A 25,764-nucleotide genomic window follows, 5' to 3' on the forward strand; every position below is an offset into this window, starting at 1 on the left:
ACAAAGGAGCTAAAAATACTTCTTCAAGATCAAAAACCAGTCACCAATAAATGTTAGATGCTTAAATTCCGACCCAAAAAACAGTAATTCTTTCCCCTTTGTCAGAAACATCACTCATGGAATGTGAGGACTAAAGGTTAAAATAAAGTGAGCAAGAGTTTCGAGGCTCTCAAAAGTAAACACAGGGTATACTTTCTACTCTCCTTTGCAAATTCGTATTCTTTTTTGAGATCCTGGTTGTTTCGTATGTAGATTTTAACATCAAATCCGTAGCTGGGTTTTACATCATTTTTTAATGAAATGATAAATGACTAAAAATTAATACTTATAAAAAATTCGCTCACACCTTATTAATCCCAGAGTCCGGACAGCTAGTATTAATTAAATATGTTATGTTTGTGCAGATAAATCTAGTCTTATATATATATATATATATATATATATATATATATATATATATATATATATATATATATATATATATTTAAATATGTATGAATAAAAACTCAATACGAAAAATATATGTATGTTTATATCTTTTCTGTATTTATTTCCTGTGTGTTGACGTGCAGGAATACAAAAAGTCTTTTGAAAAAAAAACAAGAATGTTTCCTTCAAAAGCACATAATTTTCGACCGATCCTTCGATCTTCCTCAGTGTGAATCTATATATATATATATATATATATATATATATATATATATATATATATATATATATATATATGTATGTATATATATATATATGTATATATATATATATATATATATATATATATATATATATATATATATATATATATATATGGTAGACGGAAAAGCCAGAAAAGTTCAAACAAGTAAATTTTTTTCCGGAAGTAAATTGTATCGCAGGAAAGTAAAGTTGCTGAAACTTAAATGAACATTTGAGAAGGAAGTGGTTGAAGCTTCGAAGAGACAAAATGTGTTTTAACATAGTCTGTCGAAGCATTATGATAATTAAGCCATGCAATTAAAATAATTGACTCACTCACTTTCTCCCCTCCCCCCCTCTCTCTCTCTTCTCTTCTGTCCTGTTTTTATCCATTGGTACTTAACGATAAACCGGATAATATGAATAAATCATTTCTATTTGAAAGTCCTATTAATTGAATGTTATAAACATGAGATGGCTTTCCCGGCCATGAAAGGCACAACACGCATGCACACACAACGACTGGCAAGAAAGCAAAGTATCTGTACTTGTATATAAAAATGCGCTTTCTTTGCGTGTCTGTGAATATATGAGTTCGTTCTCTATGAACTCCGAAACAGCTGGGTCGATTTAAAAAAGAAAAAATTCTTACAAATATGCTTTATGTGTCTAGAAGTGTTCTTAGATAGTTTTTGCATCTGAATGCCTCCTATAAGCATCGAATATCGATAATTGTTAAAATCAGACTAGGAATAGTCCGGTTTTGACAAAAGTTAACACCTTTATATAACCTAAAATTACAAGTGCATTTGAGAAGTTTTATCATCGCACAAGCATAAGGGTCCGCTGTATAGAATCAACATGAGGTTCTTTTGATAAGAAAGGGTGTGTACGTTTAGGATGAATGCTTCTGGTTGGATAACAATTGAAGCATACGTCACTTTCACATTTTCAACTTAAATTTAAGGCATTATATAAAATAATTTTATAAAATCAGCAGTAGGTTCTCTACAGTGTAATGTAGGCTACGGTGTATTGTAAACTAAGTTACTGCAAGAAGCCATGTGAAGTTTCCTCACGGTGTACCGCGATGGGTCCCTGACTAAACCAGGCAATTAATTAATTTAATTAAAAAATGAATGATGCATCGTTGCATCTTTATATGCGGGTTTGTCTGTCGTTTTTTTGCCATGTTTACGTTTTTCGTACTTACTATTAATTTTTCATGACTATTTAATAAACAAATGATTACTTTTTCCAAGGCTTTATTCAACTGAATTTTACTACGACAAATGCGGCAAGTGGCCAATAATGCATGTTAATGAAATAAAAAATATTCCAATAAGAAAAAAAGAAAACAAACAAAAAAAACGGCAAAATCACGTTAGAAGAGATATGCAAATAAAGAGAAAGTCACTTTAATAAGTTATTATAAGAAAATTATAGCAGTAACATTTGTTCTTTTGGTGCTTGGACCAGGATTGTTGGGCAAACTTAAATTTTAGAATAGCATTTTTATAACAAACGACACAACTTGAAATGAATTCGTTTTATGAATGGATGTGTTGTTGAATTGTTTACCTTCATTTGTTTCACTTTCTTCTTGAAAGTTTGTTGGTAAATGGAAAGTTGCTCAGCAACTTCCGGTCCAGGTTGTCGAGCTATAATGCGTTTATTTTCGATATAGAGTTTCTCTTTTTCTTGTATATGAAGTTCTTTTTCAACCACTTTGCCTGTTTTCTTGATCAGCCTTTTTTGTAGGTCATGGTTTCGTTGAATCATCTTGTACATGTTAGGGTCGATGCTCTGCAAAAATACCAATTCCTTTATAATGTGTTAAAAAAATTCATAAATAAAAATGTAATTTTTTTATTTGATTTCATCCAAGATAAAACACGTATTAGAATCTGCAAAAGATTCTCCAATCTAATGGGCCCACACTATCACCCAAGCTCCAACCCTGTTTCATCGCCACACTGTTGCATTCCTGTATCTGTTTTACAAGTTCTTTAATGGAAGATACTATGATGAACTCTTATCACTTGTGTCCCCTCGACGTGAATACACCTGAGAAACTTGTCTAGCAGCAAAATCCTACCCTTTCACTGTTTAGATGTCGGAAAACCGTTCTACTCTAATAGTTTCTTCCCTCGAACTGCTAGACTTTGGAATTCCCTCCTTTTTTTCCTGCTTCCTTTACTGTACTAACATGCAGACATTTAAATGTAATGTGAATAGTCATCTTGCTTATCTCCTCACAGTTTCCCATAGACATGGTACCAAGTAACAATATGCCTTGTTTGGTATGAAGAAAAGTAAGAAAAAAATCAACCATCACTTTTATATTTTTATTTTTCATTTTACAAAGGAGTCACTACTTATCAAGGCACGAAGGCCACTCGAGGACAAGAGTGAATGAGTGTACCATAGTCAATGGGACAATATTGTAATAATCATTTATCGTGGAAATTTGGTAAATTGGATTCTCAGGTACATGCTATTATAAAAAACCTAGACACCTCTAAAGCATGTGGACCAGATCTAATCCCGGCTGTGCTATTAAAAAAATGCTCTGCCGAGGTTGCTCCAGTTCTGTCCAAACTTTACAATAAATGCCTTAACGAATCTTGTTTTCCCGACTGCTGGAAAACCGCCTCTGTGGTACCAGTCTTCAAGAATTCTGGTGAAAGAACTGACCCACTAAATTATCGCCCCATTAGCCTCCTCCCGCTTTTCGACAAAATATTTGAGTCCTTAATTAATAAAGCCCTAGTCCAGCACCTAACAGCTGCTAAACTCTTGACTGACAAACAATATGGATTCAGGCAAGCCCGTTCAACAGCAGATATCTTAACTGTAGTTTCTGAACGTATATACCGTTCATTGGATAAAACAGGGGAGGGTAGAGCGGTGGCCCTTGATATATCTAAGGCTTTTGACAGGGTATGGCACGATGGTCTTCTAAGGAAAATTAGATCATATGGAATCACTGGAAGAATTCATAACGTAATTAAATCCTTCTTAAGTAATAGAAAAATCAAAGTTGTCCTCGACGGACGTACATCCAAACAATATGACATAAATGCGGGAGTGCCTCAGGGGTCTATCCTTGGACCTCTATTGTTCCTGATATTCATAAACGACCTCCCTGATAATATTGTTTCGGAGATGGGTATATTTGCCGATGACACCACTCTCTATAACAGATATGAGGGGAAAACAAATGAACACATATCCAAGAAAATGGCAGAAACACTAGAGGATGACCTCCAATCCGTAGTGGAATGGGGACAAAAATGGTTGGTCTCATTCAATGCTGCTAAGACTAAGCTTGTTTCCTTCAATAACTACAAGAAACCTTCTCTACCACCAATAGCAATGGCCAAGAACACATTGCCTGAAAGTACTTCTTTTAAACTCCTCGGCCTAACGTTTACAGGGAATATGAACTGGAATAGATACATTGAGAGCATTGCCAAGGCTGCTGCAAGGAAGGTTGGCTCCCTCTACCGTGCTAGAAAACTACTTACGCCTGCCAGTATCCTATACCTCTATAAGGCAACCATTCGCCCATGTATGGAGTACTGTTGTCACATCTGGGCTGGTGCATCTGCTGCTTGTCTCTCGCTCCTGGACAGGGTTCAAAAAAGAGTCGCAAACCTGATAGGTCCTGAACTGTCATCTGGGCTTCAACCTCTGTCCCATCGACGAGATGTTGCATCCCTCTGCCTGTTCTACAAATACTTTAATGGTGAATGCTCTGACGAACTGCAAACACTTGTACCTCCCCGACATAACTACCCCCGACAAACCCGACAAGCTACTAAGTCTCATCCCTTTACAGTGGAGATCCCTAGGTGCAAGAAAGCCTTTTACTCCAATAGTTTCTTCCCCAGAACTGCGGGTCTTTGGAACTCCCTTCCGGGATTCTGCTTTCCCAACTGCAATGATATGCAGAAGTTCAAGTGTAATGTTAACAAACATCTTTCTACTCTTCTCCCTTCATAATGACCCCGCTAATTAATTCCCTAATAGTAGCCCCCTGCTTCAAAGTGGCACTGTGCCTTGTTTGGGGTGAAAATTGAATAAAAAAAAAAAAAAAAAAACTTAAGGGGATGGCTCATCAAGAACTTATTTATGTTGGTCTTGAAGACAAACATATTGTAGTCAGCTGGAAAGCAGGCCAACAGAAGAGAGCTCCATAAGCGTGCAGTTCTATGAAAGAATCTTAGTTCATGGAATCTACGTTTAGTTTTAGCCACAGATAAAGAGTGGGGGAAATTATTGATAGTGGTTTCAACTAGATGAGTGTTTTTTCGTGAAAGTTTAGCAAGGGTTACTATAGATTGGAGATCAGACGAGCACCTAGGAAATTGCAGAGGGCATATAATATCGTTGTAGGAGAGATTAGAATAGAAAGTTGGAAGGAAAGTAGGAAAGCGTAAGAAATTTTTTGTCATCAGTTTTCGGCCAGAAATTTGGCTGTTAAGGGGTCAAAGTTCATCGATTTGACCTTTGAGAACTCTACCAAAGTCCTCCAAAAATTTTGGGTCTAAACACTTGAGATATAGGTTCCTTGGACATGGATCTAACTTAATAACTTGATTTGAGCCCCAAACAATAAATGACTAATTTCTACGAACCTCAAAAACTATCTCTTTACGTCATTAGCCGCACGTGACCAAGGACACAAATCAGATGATCCACCTTTGTCATTTGCTAACATTCCTTTTCATTCCTAACATAAATAAGTTTATCCTAAAATTACCTTTCGTCTTGATACATTCTTTCTAACATTTTATTTTTTACTAACGTCCATAACGATCGTAATATTTTAAACATATTGTTATCATTTAAATAAATTGTTATTATTTAAACATTGTTATGATTTAAATATAATGTTATTATTTAAATATATTGTTATTATTTAAACATATTGTTATTATTTAAATATAATGTTATCATTAAAATAAATTGTTATTATTTAAATAAATTGTTATTATTTAACCATATTGTTATTATTTAAACATAGTGTTATGATTTAAACATATTGTTATTATTTAAATATAGTGTTATTATTTAAATAAATTGTTATTATTTAACTATATTGTTATTATTTAAACATAGTGTTATTATTTAAATATAATGTTATTATTTAAACATATTGTTATTATTTAAACATATTGTTATTATTTAAATATAATGTTATTATTTAAATATAATGTTATTATTTAAACATATTGTTATTATTTAAACATATTGTTATTATTTAAATATATTATTATTTAAACACGTCAGCATGATTGATTTATAACTTTTTATTTCAGATTATTAAAGTTCCTTCATATTTTTCTGCAATGTTCTCACCCAGGTTGACTCGAAAACGACTTTCAAATTTTTACAAAAAGTGAGTCATCTTCCACCGTGATAATGCTCGTCCTTACAAATCAATACTGACCAAATGTCTAGGAGAATTTGGTTAGAAAATCTTGCCACAGCATGTATATTCTTCTGACCTAACTCATGCAGATTATCGAATATTACAAAAATATTCTGATGACCTCACAACATTCCGATATGAGATTAAACATGAGTTAGATCTATATTTCACATGCGTTGTTACCCGGATATAAGAGACTTCTTCGCATGCCCCTACAGCGCTCTTGTATCCGGGAGTTCTTATATTTGGATTACTCTGTACATTAACACAGTCTCTAATTCGGCACCAGAGAACATCTCTCTTATATCCGTTTTTATTATATTCGTGTCTCTTATATCCGTGTTTATAAGCTCGTTGCAGATGGCATCAAGTTTATAGAGAGCAAAAAATGTCATTATTGTTAAGAATAAAGATTTTCAAGATGAAATTTTAAATCGTCAAAACCATTTGCACTAACCTAATAAATTTTAACAATTTTGAGTTTTTCTTGAGAGGACCGTTACCAAGGAGCTAAAGTTTATCGCGATATATTTCTTCCATCAGTGCATATTTATGTGTTATAGGAGAATGGGAAAATCCATTACACATGTCGAAGGGGAGAATTGGTACATTGAAATCGTGTCAGTTGTTGTTTGGAATTGAAATAAATTGTTTTATTTGAATTATTCGAACTATTGTTCTCATCTTACATACTATTCTAATGTTTCACTTCATCAGGCACCTCCTCAAACCATTTTCAATCACACTTCACCCCAACCCTGTTACACACCTCCCAATATATCCGGAGTCCCATGCGATCATGTCTTTTACGGTACTCTCTCTGGGCCAGTCCACTACACCCTGCTGCAAGGTGCTCAATTGACTCTTACCACAAATCCGGCATTCTGCAGCAACTTCCTCTCCTAGAACCACTTTTTTGAACAATCGTGTTCCTAATGCCTGCTCTTGTGCTGCACAAACAAACACTTCAGTACTCTTAGCAAGATACCCAGCTCTAAGCCGTTGCCATGATCTTTCATCAGCCACTTCTGCTATATCCTGGAAGAACCTTCCATGCATTTTCTTCCTAGCCAGTTCCTCTGCCCTTTCTCTATCCATTGGTCTCACATACCTCCACTTCATTGGCCACAACCTTAACCATCTACTCTTCACTTCTAACGACATGCTCCTTCAATGACATCTCCTTGGTTCTAACATAATCTTTTACACTTTTCAATCCTCTTCCACCATCTTTCCTCTTTTGATACAGCTTATGCTAAGCTACTACTAATGTGAAATATACCAAACATTGCTAAAACTTTTCTTGTTTTGATATCCATGGCTGCAAATCCTTGTCAGACCATTCTAAAATTCCCGCACTGTATCTCAAAACACTGACTGCCCATTAGGTTTCCTCCATACAGTTTCGACTTTGCAATTAGTTTGACACTTGTGCACTATATATATATATATATATATATATATATATATATATATATAATTTGTTTGCTTACTTTTTATTTTTTATTTTATTTTATTTTTTCTTATTGCATTTTTGACTTAAAACTCGAAACAACTGTACTTATCCTGTTCTGCTAATTTTCTTGTTTTTAAATCTTTTTTGTCAATTATGTCTGGTACTAAGCAAAACCAGTTCTTAAATAAGATTCTCCAATCCAAAAAACATAAGCCGACTTCACAATTCCCATAAATGGAACCTAATTATAAGGTGATGCCGGAAGGTTCTACCTCGAGGTATCTAAAGCAAAGAAAAAAAAAAAAAAAAACTTCCGTGGATTTACATGGGAGGGGAAACTATCCTAAACTGGGAATGGGGCAAAGGACTTATACTAAGTAGATATTAATTAAGTCCCTCTTATCTTTTTCTTTTTTCTTTCTTTTTTTTCAATGGAGAGTAGATAACACAGTGGATGTGTTATCGGCAGCTCCAGTAACTCTCGCTTCTTCTTTTTTGTCCCCCAGTCCTCATTTCCAATGAGTGATGTTTCTGACAAAGAGTGAAGAAAAAGCTACTTCCCAGGTCGCTAGTACTTCCTGAACAGTAGTCTGAGATGCCGGAAATTTTCTGTCTCTATGTCTATCCTTGCGGCCATGTCACTAGTAAGGGTGCTGGAAGTAAACTTTTTCATCTGGGCTGACGGTTACCGCCTGATAGTCAGGGACCCAAACCTTGCATTAACCACTAAGGAGGCTGTCCTATCAGCAGGTGCAAAGTACTGGGGCTGCTGTATTGCCATTTGGTGAATGGATTCTAGACCATGCAGTAGTCTCTGATGGGGCCTCTCGATGCCATACTAGTGGGTAATTGTTACGGCTTTACCTTATCATGTGCTACAAAAAAAAAAAATCTTCTCGTCTTTTCTCTCTTACTACCAGGTCTCCTTCTCCAACATCAGGGGTCTACGTTCCAACCTTCCAGAGGTTGAAACCCAATTACAGGAGACAAAACCAGACATATTTTTTCTAAGCGAAACTGGAATAGGGCCGACCACCTCCCTAGATGAGTTCTTAATTAATGGATACTCTAACTTAACATCTAAATCTGACCCCCAAGATCGCCATGGGCATTAAATATGTGCCTACATTAAAGATGGCTTCCCATGTAGCAGGATGTAGACAAGACCCTTACTTACCTTATATGTGCTTCCGGGTTGCACTTGCTTACACCATCGCATTTATATTTGCCCTCTATCGCCCCAACAATAGCGGAGTTACTATCTTTAAGAGTATATCAGAGAAAATTGACCACATCCTGTCTGCTCATCCCGCAGCAAACATTCACATTTGTGGTGACTTCAACGTCCACAATGTGGAATGGCTGACCCACTCAAATAAGACTGATGATAAGGGGAGGTTCTGTCATGATTTTGCGATTGCCTATGACCTCACTCAGATTGTTCGCAAGCCCACCTGTGTGCCCGATACTACCGGTCAGTACGCAAGCCTTCTAGACATTTTTCTCTCCACTTCCCCGGAGCTATGCTCATGTGCCGTTCTATCTCCTCTGGGATCCTCCGACCACTCCGTTGTTTCACTAAAGATAAAATGAAATATAATAAGTCTACAGATGTACCTCTCCACCGTACTGTATACCAATACTCTATGGCGGACTGGGATAGCTTCCGTACATTCATATCTGATCTACCTCTCCATTCCATGTTTAAAAAGGATGTGTCTTCTATAGTATCAGACCTGAGCGAATGGTTACTTGTTGGCATAGACCAATTCATACCATCTAAAAAATTCCAACAAAAACCTAACAGCCAGCCATGGTTCTCCCCTGAATGTGTTGCTCCCATCGTACACAGAAATCACTTTTTCCATAGCTACCAACATAATAGATGCATTGAGACTAAAGCTGCTTTCAGGACCGCCAGCAACCACTGTAAAAGAGTAATAAAAAATGCAAGAGAGCTATATGCTCAATCTGTTAAATCCAAAGTAGCTGAGCAATGGCTTGGTTCCCACCAGTTCTGGCAAATAGCAAATAGGATCCTGAACAGAAGTGTGCGTTCTATCCCAACCATTATCAATGGTCCAGAGGTCATCTCGTCAGCATCCGACAAGGCTAAATTATTTACCAAGAACTTTGCAGCAAATTCTACCCTATGCGACGAAGGCTATCAACTCCCCGTATTCCCCCCTACAACACACAACACGCTAGGTAACATACAAATATCTGTGCATGAGGTCGCCAAGCTAATCAAGAACCTTGATTCCAGTAAAGCAACTGGCCCTGACAGTATTCCAATTATAGTATTAAAAAAGCTACAACCAGAACTTGCCCCCATACTTACCGAACTGTTTAAATGTTGCCTTAAGGAGAAGTGCTTTCCAACACCCTCGAAAACCTCATCAGTATGCCCTGTATTTAAGAATTCAGGTGATAAGCCATCTCCCTCTCAATACAGACCAATAAGTCTCCTGCATGTCATGAGCAAGTTGCTGGAATCCATATTAAATAGAGAAGTAGTCAACCACCTCAGCAGAAATAACCTTCTTAGTGACATGCAATATGGCTTCCGTTCTGCTAGATCTACAGCAGATGTGCTAACAGTTATATCACATAGAATTAGCAAATCTGTCGACAAAGGTTTCATTTCTAGAGCAATTGCTCTTGACCTATCAAAGGCCTTCGATAAGGTATGGCATAAAGGCCTACTTCACAAGATTTCCAGCTACGGTATGACTGGAAATGTTTTCTCTATCATTAAATCATTTCTCTCTGATAAGCTCATAAGAGTAGTGGTCGATGGACAAAAATCAGAGGTCCACAGTATTAATTCTGGAGTCTTGGGCCCAAGTCTCTTCTTGATCTACATCAATGACCTCCCAAAACACATACTTAAAATCATTCGTTGACATCTATGATGATGACACGACTATCTATGGCAACACATCAAAGGCCATAAATGACAACGTTCTCTCTGATTCTCTCTCCTCAGATCTTGAGCGTGTGGCTGAGTGGGGGATGAGATAGCTGATTTCCTTTAATGCATCTAAGACCAAGCTCCTATCATTACATCATAAACGCTCTGATCCCCATCTGGCATCAATTGAAATGTATGGCTCTCGTCTGGGGGAGGCCCCATGTTTTGATAAGCTTTTGGGTTTGACCTTTACTCTGATCTGAAATGAAACACATACATCAAGTCTGTGGCCAAGGTCGCTGGGAAAATGGTGGGATCCTTCTACCGCTCCAGAAGATATCTCACTACTGATGCAATTCTCTATCTGTATAAAAGCCAAATACGCCCAAGGATGGAGTACTGCTGCCACATCTGGGCAGGAGCTGCTAAAAACAGTCTATCCTGCCTTGACAGAGTTCAAAATAGACTTTGTGGCTTGGTGGGAGATGCCTTTTCTCTTCCCTGCAACCTCTCTCCCACAGAAGAGACGTTGCGAGCCTGTCTCTGTTTTATTGTTATTTCCATGGCAAGTGCTCGTCTGAGCTCCAATGTCTGTTCCCCCCTCGCCAATCTTTCATGAAAAACACCCGACTAGCTGAAACTACTGTCAATAATTTTCCCCACACTTTTCCGTGCCTAAATCAAAACGTAGATTCCATGAACAAAGCTTCTTTCTTAGAGCTGCATGGCTGTGGAACTCTCTGCCGCTTGCCTGTCCCCCCCCCCCGAATTCAACTTGGATGTCTTTAAGTCCAACACAAACAAATTCCTGATGAACCGCCCTCTTAAGTAATGACACCTTATCAAATCCCCAATACTAACTATTACTACGAGTCTATCCCAGTGATTACTGTATACACAATAACTCTTATCCCCGAGTGGCTCCTGAGCCTTGATGAGTGGTAAAACCCCATGTAAAAAAAAAAGTTTCACTCTTCTAAGATACTCTTTCCTGACTTTCTCCTTCATTTCTCTGTTCATGATGCCTACACCCTCCAGCACTCCCAAATACTTATATCCTGTATCTTCTATTTCTTTCATTGTTTCTCCATTTGGCAGCACTATTCCATTCAAATGAACCTTTACTCCTCTTTTCATCACCAGCACAGCACATTTACTAATCCCAAACTCCATCCCAATGTCTTCTGAGTATGCCCCCACAAGTTCTACCAGTCTTTCCATTTCTTTTTCATTTCTACCGAATATTTTTAAATCATCCATAAACAGTAGATGATTGAGGCATCTGTCACCAGATTCAAAGTTATAACCAAATTTTTCTCTCTTCAAAAGGATGCTCAGTGGCATCATTATCATTACAAAAAGAAGTGGCAATAACGAATCTCCTTGGAATATTCCATGTTTAATGCCAACCTGCCCCATCTCGTCTCTGTTTGCTGTCAGCACCGTTTTTCATTGAGCCATACTTGTCTCCAAAAGCCCTACCACATTCTCAGCAACCTTCATCACCCCTTTTGTTCGTCAGGAAAAACACCATTACTCTCAAGATGTTCATAAATTTTCTCTGCCAATATTCCAGTCAACAGTTTCCACATCAATGGCAGACATGTAATTGGTCTATAATTATTAGCATCTGTTCCTTTTGTAGAATCTTTCCTAATCAGTGTTGTTCTCCCCTTCAAAAGCCAATCAGGGACATCTCCCGACTCTACAACCCTTTGCAGAGCAGCAGCTATAGGTGGATAAAGACATGGAAACTGTTTAAACCAGAATCCCATCACTTCATCTGGACCAGGTGCCTTCCAGTTTGTCATCCTTCGTATGCCAACCTTAATGTCATCGATGGTTATCTCATCATTCTTCATCTGCTGCATTTCTGATAGCCTTTCTCTGACCTCTCCCAACCAGCTAGCCTTATTATATCGCCCTCCGACAAACCAAATCCCACTCCAAAACTTCCTGGCATCTCTTGCATTTGGAGTGTTGTTATTTCCCGCCTGTTTACTATCATTTAATTCTTTATACAGCTGAGATTGATTGTTCTGGAAAAGGTTCTGCCGAAATGCAACACTTTTTCAAACAAAGTTCCGAATTTTCATACCACCAGTGTGGACCTTCTCTTTCAACGTTGTTAGAACGCTCATGGTTCCCCTTTCCAGCAATCTATACCTCCTTTCAAGCTCGTCCTTAGCTTTATGTCCTAGTTTAACTCCTTTTCTTATTTCTTTGATTCTACCAATGTCTTTCCGCCACCGTTTAATACTTTCTTCAAGCCGCCTCTGCCAGTGTGGCCTTCTATCCTTCATTTCTCTCTTTTTTTTCTGTATTAAGCCAAGGCGATTCGCAATAACGTATGACGCTGTATACCGAAGCCTGTTAATTTCTGTAATCGATATGTTCTTTCTTATGATGTTGTGAATTACTCCTTGAACTATTTTTACCTCGCTTTTCACCTTCCGCCTATCACTACTCTTCATACTTGGAAGCTGTATGATATCCTCTCTAAGAAGAACCTCTCTTAACTTCTGAAGTACTTCTTTTTCTACAGAAGTCAAAGTTCGAACTTCTTCACCACTTCTCCATACATCTGCTCCTTTCACTGGCTTCCATTGTCTCAGAATCAATGATCTCATCTGCTTTAGATCCTTCAAACTCCTTCTCATCACTTCCCCTAACCATAGGATTCCATTCTGCCTCAGTTGTCCGCTTCTCATCATCACATACATTTCCTTTTTGCATTTCCACTCTCTCAGTTCTTTCATCAATTTTACTTGCGTTATTCATTTCATTACTAACCATCCATTCAATCTCTTCTTTTGCAATCACTGAAAGTAGGTTGTTATTTTAATTTGTTTTAGCTGGGATACCAAATTCGCGACATTTCTAGCTCCTCCTCCTCTCGATTCCCATTCTTCCTTCACTTTTCGGATATATCCACCAGATTTGGTACTTCCACTTCTTGGTTTTTTGACATTTCCTGTTTCAACTCCCTTTGTGTTTTGGGACCCTCTCTGGCAATTCTCACTTCCCATATATCCAGCCATATCCTCAGAATCTCGAAAAGTTGTATAATGATGACAGGACCCACCCTGTTGACCAGTGGGACACCTATCGGACGTGAGACCATCGCAATATGTTCCAGTATCATTCATGTCATTATTTTCAATATTTTGATTTGACATTCTCCCATAAATGGGGTTAGTAAATTTTAGGTTATACCACCACTGATGGTTTTATCGAGACAACATCTCTAGGAGAGTTCATCACCAAGGTCAAAGATGATGATGATGATGATGATGATGATAAATAACTAGCAGAACCTGTGGAAATTCCACGGTAGCTAAAATTTTTAAAACACATTATAAAATATCTTTACATCATCAACGTTCTGATCCCCATCTGGCATCAATTAAAATGAATAGCTCTCGTCTTGGGGAGGCCTCAAGTTTTGACAAGCTTCTGGGCTTGAACTTTACTCCTGACCTTAAGTGGAATACGTACATCAAATGTGTTGCCAAGGCCGCTGGAAAAATGGTCGGATCCTTCTATCGATACAGTAGATATCTCACTGCTGATGCAATTCTCTATCTACATAAGAGCCAGGTATGTCCAAGGATGGAATACTGTTGCCACATCTGGGCAGGAGCTGCTAGAAAAGACTTGTCCTGCCTTGATAGAGTTCAAAATAGACTTCGTAGCCTCGTTGGAGATGTCCTTTCTCTTTGCTGCAACCTCTATCTCACAGAAGAGATGTTGCGAGTTTGTCTCTGCTTTATCATTATTTTCATGGAAAGTGTTCGACTGAGCTTCAATCTATGGTTCCCCCTCGACAAACTTTCACAAGAACACTTGTCTAGCTGAAAACACTATCAATAATCCCCGCATTCTTTATCTGTGCCTTAACCTAAACGTAGATTCAATGAACAAAGCTTCTTTCTTAGAACTGCACGTCTGTGGAATTGTCTTCCGCTTTCCTGTGTTCCAGCTGTCTATAATATGGTTGTCTTCAAGTCCAACGTAAACAAGTTTCTGATGAGAAACTTAAGTTAACAAATTTACAGAACGTCCATTGCTGTTGATTACTATATTGCCCTTTTGACTACTTTTCACTCTTTAACACTTATCCTTGAGTGGCCTCTCGGCCTTGATAAAAAAATTCACTGCACAACACATTGTTTTTTTTTCTGGAGAATTTTTTTTATATAAATTATAAAGAAACAGATGTCTATTCACACATTTTTTTTTAATAATAAAAAGTAAATAAAAAGACTTAGTCTCCTCTCAACATGATTTTTTTTAATTATGAAATAAAATAACCAACTTGAAACCGTAAACAGACAGCCATGTTTTTTTTTTTTTGAAAGAATTTTGGAGAGGAAATCGTTTTAATTATTTTAACTGATAAAGAGCGACTATAAAGGGAGGTAATTCATTTCTCATTGATTAATGTTTGTGATGATGATGGTTTTTGTGACACAAGTAAATTAATACTTAGACAATAATAATAATAATAATAATAATAATAATAATAATAATAATAATAATAATAGTAACGATGATGAAAACTGTAGAAATATTAATAAAAACCTTTGAATGCGGAGACAAACCCACATGAACTACAGACACAAACTGGATGTAAAAAACAAAGAAACATCATATGGAATCATGAAAACTCCTTGCGTCCCTGCCTTCTGCCCCCACCCTCTGTGTGTGTGTGTGCGTGTGTGTGTGTGCATCACCATAAGCTGGCATTACACTAAATAAGTGCGGCGGGTCAAGGAAGATGGAAAGACCGAAGGGAGAAAGCACTAGCCAGACCTCCGCTTGATGAGTGCAAAGAGAACTAGGATCTTGAGGTGGGAAGGGGGTTATTACCACCCAAACTCCTGTGGAGTCCTATAGTCGCTGCAAACGAGAAAGCAATGAAAAGCGGCTGTTGCATTAATGCAAATTCATCTGTAAAGGTTATCAAAAGTGATGGAGAGTACTAGAATTCTGAGAAGACTTGTTGTCACTCAAACTCCAGATGTTCATTAAGTTGTTCACCAAGAGAAATATATGACTTATGTGACTACTCCTAGAGAGCATAATAATAATAATAATAATAATAATAATAATAATAATAATAATAATAATAATAATAATAGCGTTACACTATCCCTGCAGCAGAACCACAGGTAAAACAACTCTGGGCCCGGTGTTGCCACAAACACCAAAATATGAAAAATGTCAATTACAAATTATCCAAACCGTGGGACCCAGAAGAAAGATCTGGGTGTCATGATTGGCAAGTGCTCCTTCGGTAGCCAGCATGGGGGACCCGGTCGTCATCCTGCGAATGTTGGCCAACTTTCTAATTTCAGAAACTCAAATAACATGGACGCTGAACAAGTAAGTATAACCTCTAATTTCAGGGAACAAAATAATAGGGAACAAAGACAGCACAGCCAATAACCATCAAAAGGGAAAAAACGAAGAAAGAAATGGACAACAAAAGAGAATAGACTCGTAATGGAATGCTACTATAGAAGTCATCCTAAATATAGATATGGAGGTTATCGGAAAAGAATGAAAGAACTATGGAACCTATCCAGTGACTTCCATACGACAGAACAAAGAATTGCGGACCAAACAAGACTGATACTCAAGAAAGGTTGGCTCTCTAAACTAGAACTAACAGAAATACAGCGAAAAATAAATGATGAAACTGAACAAGAAGCATCCCCCAACGGAACAGCACATAGAGCAACACCACAAGTTGAAGCCCCACAAGTAAAAACACCAAAGGCCGAGGACCAACAAAGAACGAAGTCCACAAACGTGGAAACCGAGAACAATGAAACAGAACTAACAGAGAATGAAGCAAATGAAGTAAATAAAATAATACAGCTGATGAATGAGGAAAAAACAAAGCTCCCATCGTTAAGGAACCAAGAGCAGAAGAAACTAAAAACAGAAACACAGAAGGTTAACAAGCTCCTCCCACATATCCCAACAAATACAATCACAGACATAAATAACCTAATTTACACAGGCGCCAGAATGGTAAGTATGAATCTCAAATCAGAAAAACAACCGGGAACAAGCAGACCGAAAAAACCTGGATAGGAAATAAGACTAGAAACCCAAATACACAAACATAACAAAGAAGCCAAAAAGATCAACAGATAGAAAGCAATGTGGAGAAAACGGAATATTGGAAAGGTAACTGACAGGGAGAAGCTAAACAAGAAACATGAAGAACTGGAGCAAAAAATAAAAGCAAAAGAAGCGAGATTGAGACGATATAGATATAAATCTGAACAATGCAAGCAAAACAGAACATTTGAAACTAATGAAAGCCAATTCTACTAAAATGTGAACGTAAGAAAAACAAAAACAGAACAACCAAATCCGACAGAAACAAAACTCTACTGGAGTAAAATATGGGAAGAGCGACGAGATCACAATAGAAATGCCGAATGGCTGAAAGACATGAAAGAAGAGTTACAACAAATAGAAGAAGGAACAGCGAATGAAATCAGCAAGGAAACCCTAAAAAAAACCATAGGAAAAATGGCAAACTGGAGAGCACCAGGGTACGACGGAATACATGCATACTGGTTCAAAAAAATTCACAACCTTACGCGAAAGGCTAACCCAAAACCTAAGAAGATGCATACAGAAAGCAAACGTACCAGGCTGGATGACAAAAGGTAGAACCACACTGCTACAAAAGGACACGGAGAAAGGAACCGTCACTAGCAACTATAGGCCAATCACGTGCTTACCAACTATGTGGAAGATACTGACAACTCAACTGAGGGAACAAATCTACCACTTCCTGAATAACTGTGGACTCATCCCCGAGGAGCAGAAAATATGCCAAAAAGGAAAAAGAGGAACACATGACCTGTTATATATAGATCAAAAGATCCTAAAGGAGGTAAAAAGGAGGAGAAAGAATTTATCCATGGCATGGATCGACTACAAAAAAGCGTACAACAGGATCCCCCAAGCATGGATAATAGAATGTCTAAAAATGTATAAAATACCAAGCGGGATCACCAACGTAATAGAAAATTCAATGAAAACATGGAGACTGGAATTGACAGCCGATGGACAACACAAAACAGAAATTAACATACAAAGAGGCATCTTGCAAGGAGACTCACTATCACTACTACTGTTCATGATAGCCATGATGCCCTTGAATAGTATTCAGAGAAAGTGCCAAGCCAGATACAAGTTCTCCAATACAGAGGAAAAAATGAACCACCTGATGTACATGGACGATCTGAAACTTTTTGCAAGGACCGAAAAGGAGCTAGAGACACTAATCAACACTACCAGAATCTTCAGCCAAGATATCCAAATGGAATTTGGAATGGAAAAGTGTGCACAACTAGTTATAAGAAAGGGAAAACTGGAAACCACAGAAGGCATGGAACTACCCAACCAAACAGAAATGAGGGAACTAGGGGAACAAGACAACTATAAATACTTGAGAATTCTGGAAGCGGACACCATCAGAGCAACAGAAATGAAAGAGAAAATTGGAAAGGAATACCTCAGGAGAGCAAAAAAAATCCTGGAAACGAAATTATATAGCAGAAACCTAATAAAAAGGTATAATTACATGGGCAGTATCACTAGTAAGATACTCTGGACCGTTTATAGGGTGGACAAAAGAAGAACTGAGACAACTCGACCAGAAAACCAGGAAACTCATGACCATGCATAATGCACTACACCCAAAGGACGAGACTAACAGACTCTACATGAAAAGGAAAGACAGTGGGAAGGACTGATGATCTTTATAGAAGACTGCGTGAAGGACACGACAAAAGAACTAGAAAAATACATAATGCAAAACACTGAAAGGATAATTATGGCAGCGAGAGACACCAAAAAAAAAAACAACAAAACAGAAAACAGAGAGACAAACGACAAAACAAGAAAAGAGAAATGGGAAGGGAAACAACTCCACGGAAGATTCATAAGAATGACAAAAGATGAGAATAACGAAAACACCTGGACATGGATGCGAAAAGGATATATAAACTGAGAAACTGAATCTCTAATAACCGCAACACAAGGTAACTCGATAAGAACCAACCATATCAAAGCAAGGATCGATAAAACACAAGAAAACAGCAAATGCAGACTCTGTGGACAAAGAGACGAAGCGATAAACCATATAGTAAGTGAATGCAGCAAACTGGCCCAAAAGGAATACAAAAACAGGCATGACCAAGTGGAGAGGGCGGTGCACTGGGAATTATGCAAACGACTGCATTTTGAGCATAAAGACAAATGGTACAAGCATAAACCCGCAACAGCACTTGAAAACGAGAACCACAAAATCCTATGGGACATGAACATACAGACAGATAACCCATCCAAGCAAGAAGACCAGATGTCATAATAATTAACAAGAAAGAAAAATCCTGTCAAATCGTAGACTTTGCTGTCCCAGCTGACCACAGGGTGAGTATGAAAGAAAAGGAGAAACGAAGCAAATACACGGAGCTAGCCAGAGAGCTAAAAGGGATTTGGATGATGAAAAAAATCAAAATAGTACCGATAATAGTAGGAGCACTAGGAACAATTCTGAAAAACTTCGAAAAAAGAATGTCAGAAATTGGAATCAGAGGAATAACTGCAAAAATACAACGCCTAACGATAAAGAAAATGGCTGACATATTAAGGAAAACCCTAGAATGTGGGGAATAATACAAAACAATATAACGAATAAGCATTACAGGGCATGAAGAACGCCGAAGCTGCATATCAACAAGTTCTACACCACCATCATGCATCCCCTCCATTGTCTCATCACCGTTCCCCCCCCCAATAGAAAAGTGATACCAAAGAGCCAAGAAGGGTCAAGGAGGATGGAAAGACAGAGGAGAGAGCGCTGACCAAACCCCCGCTGGACAATCGCGAAGAGAACTGGGATCGTGGGGAGGCTTAGTGCCACTCAAATTCCAGTATAAACCAAAGCCCACTACCAGCGAGAAATCTATGGTATGAGGCTGTTGCGATGATGCAAATTCATTTGCAAATACTATCAAAGGAGGTGGAGAGAGCTGGACGTCTGGGGAGACTTGTTGTCACTCAGCTTCCAGAGAACACCACAGGTCTCCAAACCGATCGTTTGTTGACTTGTGTGAAAGCTCCATGTGAGGCAAATAATAATAACTAGCAGGACCTGTATGTAAATAATTGATGTTGGCATTCTGTAGATGTTCAGCGTAAATGGAGATGCTCTGTTATTATAGTACCTATTTACAATGCCCCCCCCCCCCCCACGGGACAGAGTTAGACACCAGGGTCGTTTTTTGACGTGGAGAAAAGCTACAAAAACAAAAAATTTTCTCAGTCGTGAAGGATTGCTCATCCACCGAAAGAGAACAAGAAATGGAAGTCCAGCATCTGAAGAACAGATACTACACTTTGATCTTGACCAAAAGACCAATTTGTTTGCTCCCCCACCGAGCAAATTAGGCACAAGGCCGATTTTTAATGTGAGGAGTGAAGGAGAAATGGGGACCAACTCCCCGGGGAGTAGGGGAGCTGGATAGTGACAATTGGTATGAAGGGTTGCCCCTACATTTTCCAAGGTCTTATATGTGGGGCTGCCCCCACATATGGTCTTTGCTTGCAGTATCTGCCGGAACAGATACTACACTTTGATCTTGTTTATATAGTTTATTTCCGTAATGAAAAAAAATTTACAATTAAATAATGACAAATTCAAAAAATAAAAGCAAAAAATTAACATTTGTAAACAAACTTAGGCACAAGGCTATACAAGAAGTGGGATGGGGAGTGTTGCAGGATCTTTGTTACTAAAGTGAAAATGGAGTCTTTGGCGACTCTACTCTTGACTGGCAACATTTACCAACTCTGTGGACTCTAAACTAACTAATGAAAACCCCAGCGTTTTTGCAAAAAAGAATATATTTACAATTTCTGTGTGTGTGTGTGTGTGTGTGTGTAAATTTTTTTTTTATTACAATGTGTGTGTGTGTGTGTGTGTGTGTGTGTGTGTGTGGAAAAAGTTCAATTCATTGAAAAATAAAAAATTCTTGAATTTGGAAGTTCGTGTTGGGGAGTGGGGAATCTAGAAAAATATACAAAAATTAAAATTGCCTAGTGCATTGTTAGTAAGTGAGCTAATCTAAGTACTTAGATCACCTACTGTTTTCCGGGGCACCGAAAACAAGTGGGGAGATCCCTAATGGGGATTGGGAAGGATTCTTATCAGGTGGAGGAAAAATAAATAATTGTCAAAAACAAAAAAGAGGAAGATGGGGGTGTTGAACAAGGGGTGATAAAACAAAAAAATAGGGGGGGTAGTGGTAGGGTAGCCTCGGAAGGTTCTCTAGTGCCAAAAAACAAACAATCGGGGGACAGGATCTCATTTGTACCACCAGTCAAGAGTCTCTTTACTTTTTATTTGTTTAACCTAGCGGGATGGGTTCCGTAGGACCCAGTACCGCTTATACTTATGGTGGTAACACGAATTCAAACTTGGCACCTCGTCGGATGCACAAGCTAGCGTCATGCACCCACCTCTTGTCAAAGGCCACTCGAGGCAACCTCTTCCAATCACATCTGATCTTTACTTTAAGCAGATGTTTAAAGAAGACGATCAGATCCCGATCCAGAACAGATATCTCTTCGCGGATTCACTTGAGGCGTGTGATCCATATGACCATCCTTGCTACTGCTAGTATCGCTAGAAAAACCATTCATTTCTCCCTAGGCAGCGGCAGATCAATGTTCTCCACAAAATATGACTCGTCGAGTTCAAGACAGCGCTTGGCATCGATGCGAGCCGTTACCTCATTGATGTACCCTAAGAGAGTCTTGAACCTGCTGCAGCGGAAAAAGACATGACCGGTTGTTTACATCATGTCTTCGTCGCAGTGCAGGCAGTAGACCCGGATTTCTTCATTGTACAGGTGGAGTTCTTCAAGGAGGGACAGTGCGTTCCAGACAAGTCACCAGGTAAGGGAAAATTCCGAGTTTGTAAGAAAGTCCCGACCCGGTGCCCAACTCCACTGGGAGCGGACCTCCTCTAACGACATCCCCGTTCGTTTCACTAGCGGTTCTTTTGTGTTACGCCCCATTAGATCCCGATAAAGCCTGTTCCTAGACTATTCGAGAACACTGGTCCTCGGCAACGCTCTAAGTGCGGACTGACATTCGGCGTAGAATGTTTGTTCCCCCCTCGGTCGAAGCTCGGCGAAGACCGAGGGGTCGGGTGTGAGATTGGAAAACGAGCTTCCAACCGCAGTGACCCATGGAACGTCTACGTACAATGAACGGCTCAGGAAGGCCAACGTCTCTGCGTGCTTGTGACACAAGAGATCGGGCAGTCCCAAGCCTCCCTCGCTCGGATTTCGAACACAGACCTCTCTGCAAACATAATGCTTACCCTCATTCCACAAGAGTGTGTCGAGGTGCTCCTGTAAGCTGGTTCATCGTTTTGCAGGGAGGGGAAGTACAGACAGATGGTTAAGGATGAGCGGAAAGACTATGTAGCACACGCCTCCGCCCGACCCTTCATGGACAATTTCCTTCGAACCCAAGTCTTGACAGAGGATTCAACCTTGGTCTCTACTTCCGACCAGTTTTTCTTCAGCTGGAGACCCGGTTCGAACCACACACCGAGGATCCGGACCGGGCCGTTGGTCCAACTGAAGATGCCCGGAAGCGAATTTACTCCGGTCCAGGCACCCAACCGCAGACCCACCAACTTACTGCGATTGAAGACGGCCCCCGTGACTTCTTCGTATCGAGCGAGCGCCTCGGTGACCGCTTGAATGTCCGTGGGGTAAAACATGAACACAGTGATGTCATCGGCGAACGCAGAAACCCTGGCTCGTGTGCCTCCAGGGAGAGCTATCCCACACCGGACTGGTGTAGTCGCCTCATCCCTTAACTTGCGAAGGAGGGGCTCCAACATCAGGACGTGCAAGAGAGGTGACAGCGGACAACCCTGTCACACCGACCGGGAGACGGCGAAAGACTCCGACAGCTTACCGTTGATCTGCACTGCTACCATTGGCCTGTCATATAGTACAGAGAGCCACTTGCGGATTAAATCCGGTGGCCTACAGCACAGATCCCAAGAACCGATGGTCCATCCTATCGAAAGCCTTGGACTGATCCAAACTGATCAGCGCGGCCTCAGCGTCCTTTTCTGTCGGGACTTTGGGTGGAGTTGGCGTGATTAGGGAGGCTTTGGGCGATGAAGGTGCCTTGTATTCCCCCCCTCCCCAAGAATCTTGAGCAATGCTAGGGTGTCTCTGAACAGAGCTCTGGTTCTGCAGGCAACACCATCCTCATCTTCCTCCATTTCTGGTGTCGGGGAGTTGTCCTCTTGGGGAGCTGGATTTGGGTGACCTGAAAGTGATTGGGAGACCGGTGGTGCCACAGGCTGTGGTCCATCAGTGTCGTCTTTGGTCTCCTCATCTCCAGCTTCTCTTTGCTCTTCTACCGGGAGGTTGTCCTCTTGGAGAGCAGGAGTGGTGAGGTCTTCTCCGGCCGACGAGGATTGAGGTAGAACAGGTGTCGCTGGTTGTGTACCACCTGCCGGATGGATCGTTCCCTCGTCAGCCATTTTTCTGGTGTCCTCCATTTCGTCTTGGTTCTCTTAGGGAGCCTGAGCGGGAGTGTTTGCTTCGAAAGACGAGGATTGAGGTGGAACCGGTGTCGCTGGGTGTGTATCACCGAGTGTGAACCTCGTTCCCTCATTAGCCGCTTCTTTGACTCCCCAATCTGGGAAGTGGCCCTAGTGGGGAGCATGGGGCTGGGCTGGTTGCCCTCCTGTTGTTGACGCTGCCTGGGTCGCCGCGGGCTGCAGCCCTGCCCTGGCCTTCTCCTTCTCTTCATCCCTCGTGGGAGGTGCTCCCTCTGATGGGGAGTACTCCAGTGGGGTGATGTGGCACATCTGAGGTGGTTACGCCTTTTCTCCAGCATGGTGCGGAAAAAACTGCACCGGCCACTGACATGGACCAAAGTGTAGCGGGGGAGAAAAGAAAATGCAGGGAAATGGGGGGAACTGGAGGGGAGTGGGTGAGGTCAGAAGAGAGAAAGTGGATTGACCTCCCCTCACAGTGATGTCGGATTAATCAGCTCAGATCCCCCGCAAGGGGGGAGAGCAGTGAAGGAAGATGCAGTGGGGGCTAGTGGGTCAGAGTGCCGCGTTGCAATTAAGAGAGAGAGGAGATAGACATCTCTTCCCAGAGAGGGGAGCAGAAATGAAACACCCGCCCTACCCACGTCACCCTGCCTGCAAACAACCCCAAGGAAGTGAAAAAGAGAGCCCGGTCTGCTCAATCCACTGGGAGAGCAGCGGAGGAAGACAAAGATTGGGCCTGGCAGGTCAAAGTGCTGTTCAGGCAATTAAGAGAGGAGAGAATAGACCATTTCAACCTCAGAGGAGAGGAGGAAACAAAGTACCCAACAAATTAAAGCTAACCCGACCAGGTTGCGTCTACCAAAGAAAGTGTTGTCGGTTCCAGAAACAGCAAACTCCAAAGAAGGGATCGGTTTCAGGTCCAGACTATCACACAATGGCGTCAGTCCTGGGGGGAGCAAAGAGGGTCCTGACTCCCCAAAAAGGGGGTCGGTCCCACTAACAAAAGTTAGTGCATCACGAAAGTGACAAAAGTGACACCTTGAACTTAACCCGGAGGTGGGTCAATTGGCGGAGCCCTTTGAAAAAAATAAAAAATGAGGTAACTGGGAGAACAGATACTACACTTTGATCTTAATGTATAATTTATTTCGTGAAAATGAAAATTACAATCAAAATAATTCAATGTAAAATTAAAATAAATTAAAAGCAAAATTCAAATTTACAAAACAAATTTAGGCACAAGTGCCTTTAAGATCTGGGTGGGGGAGTGTTCCAGGGTCTTTGCTACTACAGTGAAAATGGAGTCTTTGGCGACTTTACTCTTGACTGGCAACATTTACCACAATACCTCATTCACTCTGTGAACTCTAAACTAACAAATGAAAACCCCAGCGTTTTTGCAAAAAAGAATATATTTACAATATGTGTGTGTGTGTGTAAAATTTATTTATTTATTTTAAATTAAAATGTGTGTGTGTGTTTGTGTGTGTGTGTGTGTGTGTGTGTGTGTGTGTGTGTAAAAAAGTTCAATTCATTGGAAAATAAAAAATTCTTGAATTTTGATCTTGGCCAAAAGGCCAAGTACTATTGTAGCTTTTTTGTTAAAACTACAAAAGTGTTTATCTAAGCTTGCAAACCCCGGACGTAAAGTACGCTTAAATATGATATTTTAATTCTTTCAAATTTCGTATATATTATTATAGAGTTAATGTTCTATCCATTTTTATATATTATAAAGTTGCGATTTTAAAAATAAAAATATATCCATATAACTTGGGTGCATTAGCTTGAATTGAAACCAAAATAAAAACTTATGAAAAAAATATATGTATATATATAACTTGAGTTCATTCAGCTATAATCGAAACCGAAACCAAAACTTATGAAGATTCCTTGATAAAATTATTTATAAAAAATAGATTACTGGGGTGCCATCAGTTATAATCGAAACCGAAACCAAAACTTATGAAGAATTCTTGGTAAAATTATTTATGACAAGAAATGGAAATACATAACAATTAAATGACCCGGATGTAAGTGTGACACAGAAAATAAGACACACGCTATCGTATTAATATGTAGATGATGATGATGATGATGATTATGATGATGATGATGATACAAAAAAATAGAGGATCTATTTAAATTTTGACACGTATCAAAAGCATCAACAATTTCTACCTTCATTTTCCTCCAGCGATGAACATTTATAGAGTTTTCAAGTTCTTTTTCCAAAGCTTTACAGCGAGTTCGTTCCATCAACAGCTTCCTCTGTGCCTCAGAGACTTCTTGGCTGAAACGGAATATAAATTACATTCAAAATAATTTCAAGAATAACAATCATTTTTATTTCTATTTTTATATAATCCAAATTTCTCTAAAAATACAAGCTCAGCCCAGATATACAGGGTGGGACGACAAAATTGATTGAGACAAATGCATTATGGATGCGTTATAGGTAGCTCCCTTTACTCTCGCTTCTCCTAATTTTTCCTTCAGTCCTCATTTTTAATGAGTGATTTTTCTGACAAGAAAAAGCTGTATTCTATGTTGGCAGTATTTTGTGGAACAGTCGCTAGAGATGTCGGAAATTTTCTGTTTCTATGTCTATCCTTGTGGCCATGTCATTAGTAAGGGTGCTGGAGGTA

The 25,764-nt window shown here is 39.5% G+C and overlaps 1 protein-coding gene across 1 annotated transcript in view; it reads right to left on the reverse strand.

Moving 5' to 3' along the window:
* The window catches only part of LOC145245768 (cilia- and flagella-associated protein 58-like), a 139,643-nt gene that overhangs the window by 5,968 nt on the left and 107,911 nt on the right, over positions 1 to 25,764 (reverse strand). Inside the window, exons 14-15 of the mRNA XM_080107377.1 lie at positions 25,298 to 25,409; positions 2,254 to 2,478 (exon numbers count right to left, since the gene is read on the reverse strand). Coding sequence (XP_079963503.1) covers positions 2,254 to 2,478; positions 25,298 to 25,409 — 337 coding nt within the window. The remainder of the gene's footprint in view (positions 1 to 2,253; positions 2,479 to 25,297; positions 25,410 to 25,764) is intronic.

The sequence above is a fragment of the Euprymna scolopes genome, chromosome 23 (genome assembly GCF_053919585.1).
Source record: "Euprymna scolopes isolate OS-2025 chromosome 23, ASM5391958v1, whole genome shotgun sequence".
NCBI classification, from domain to species: Eukaryota; Metazoa; Mollusca; class Cephalopoda; order Sepiida; family Sepiolidae; genus Euprymna; species Euprymna scolopes.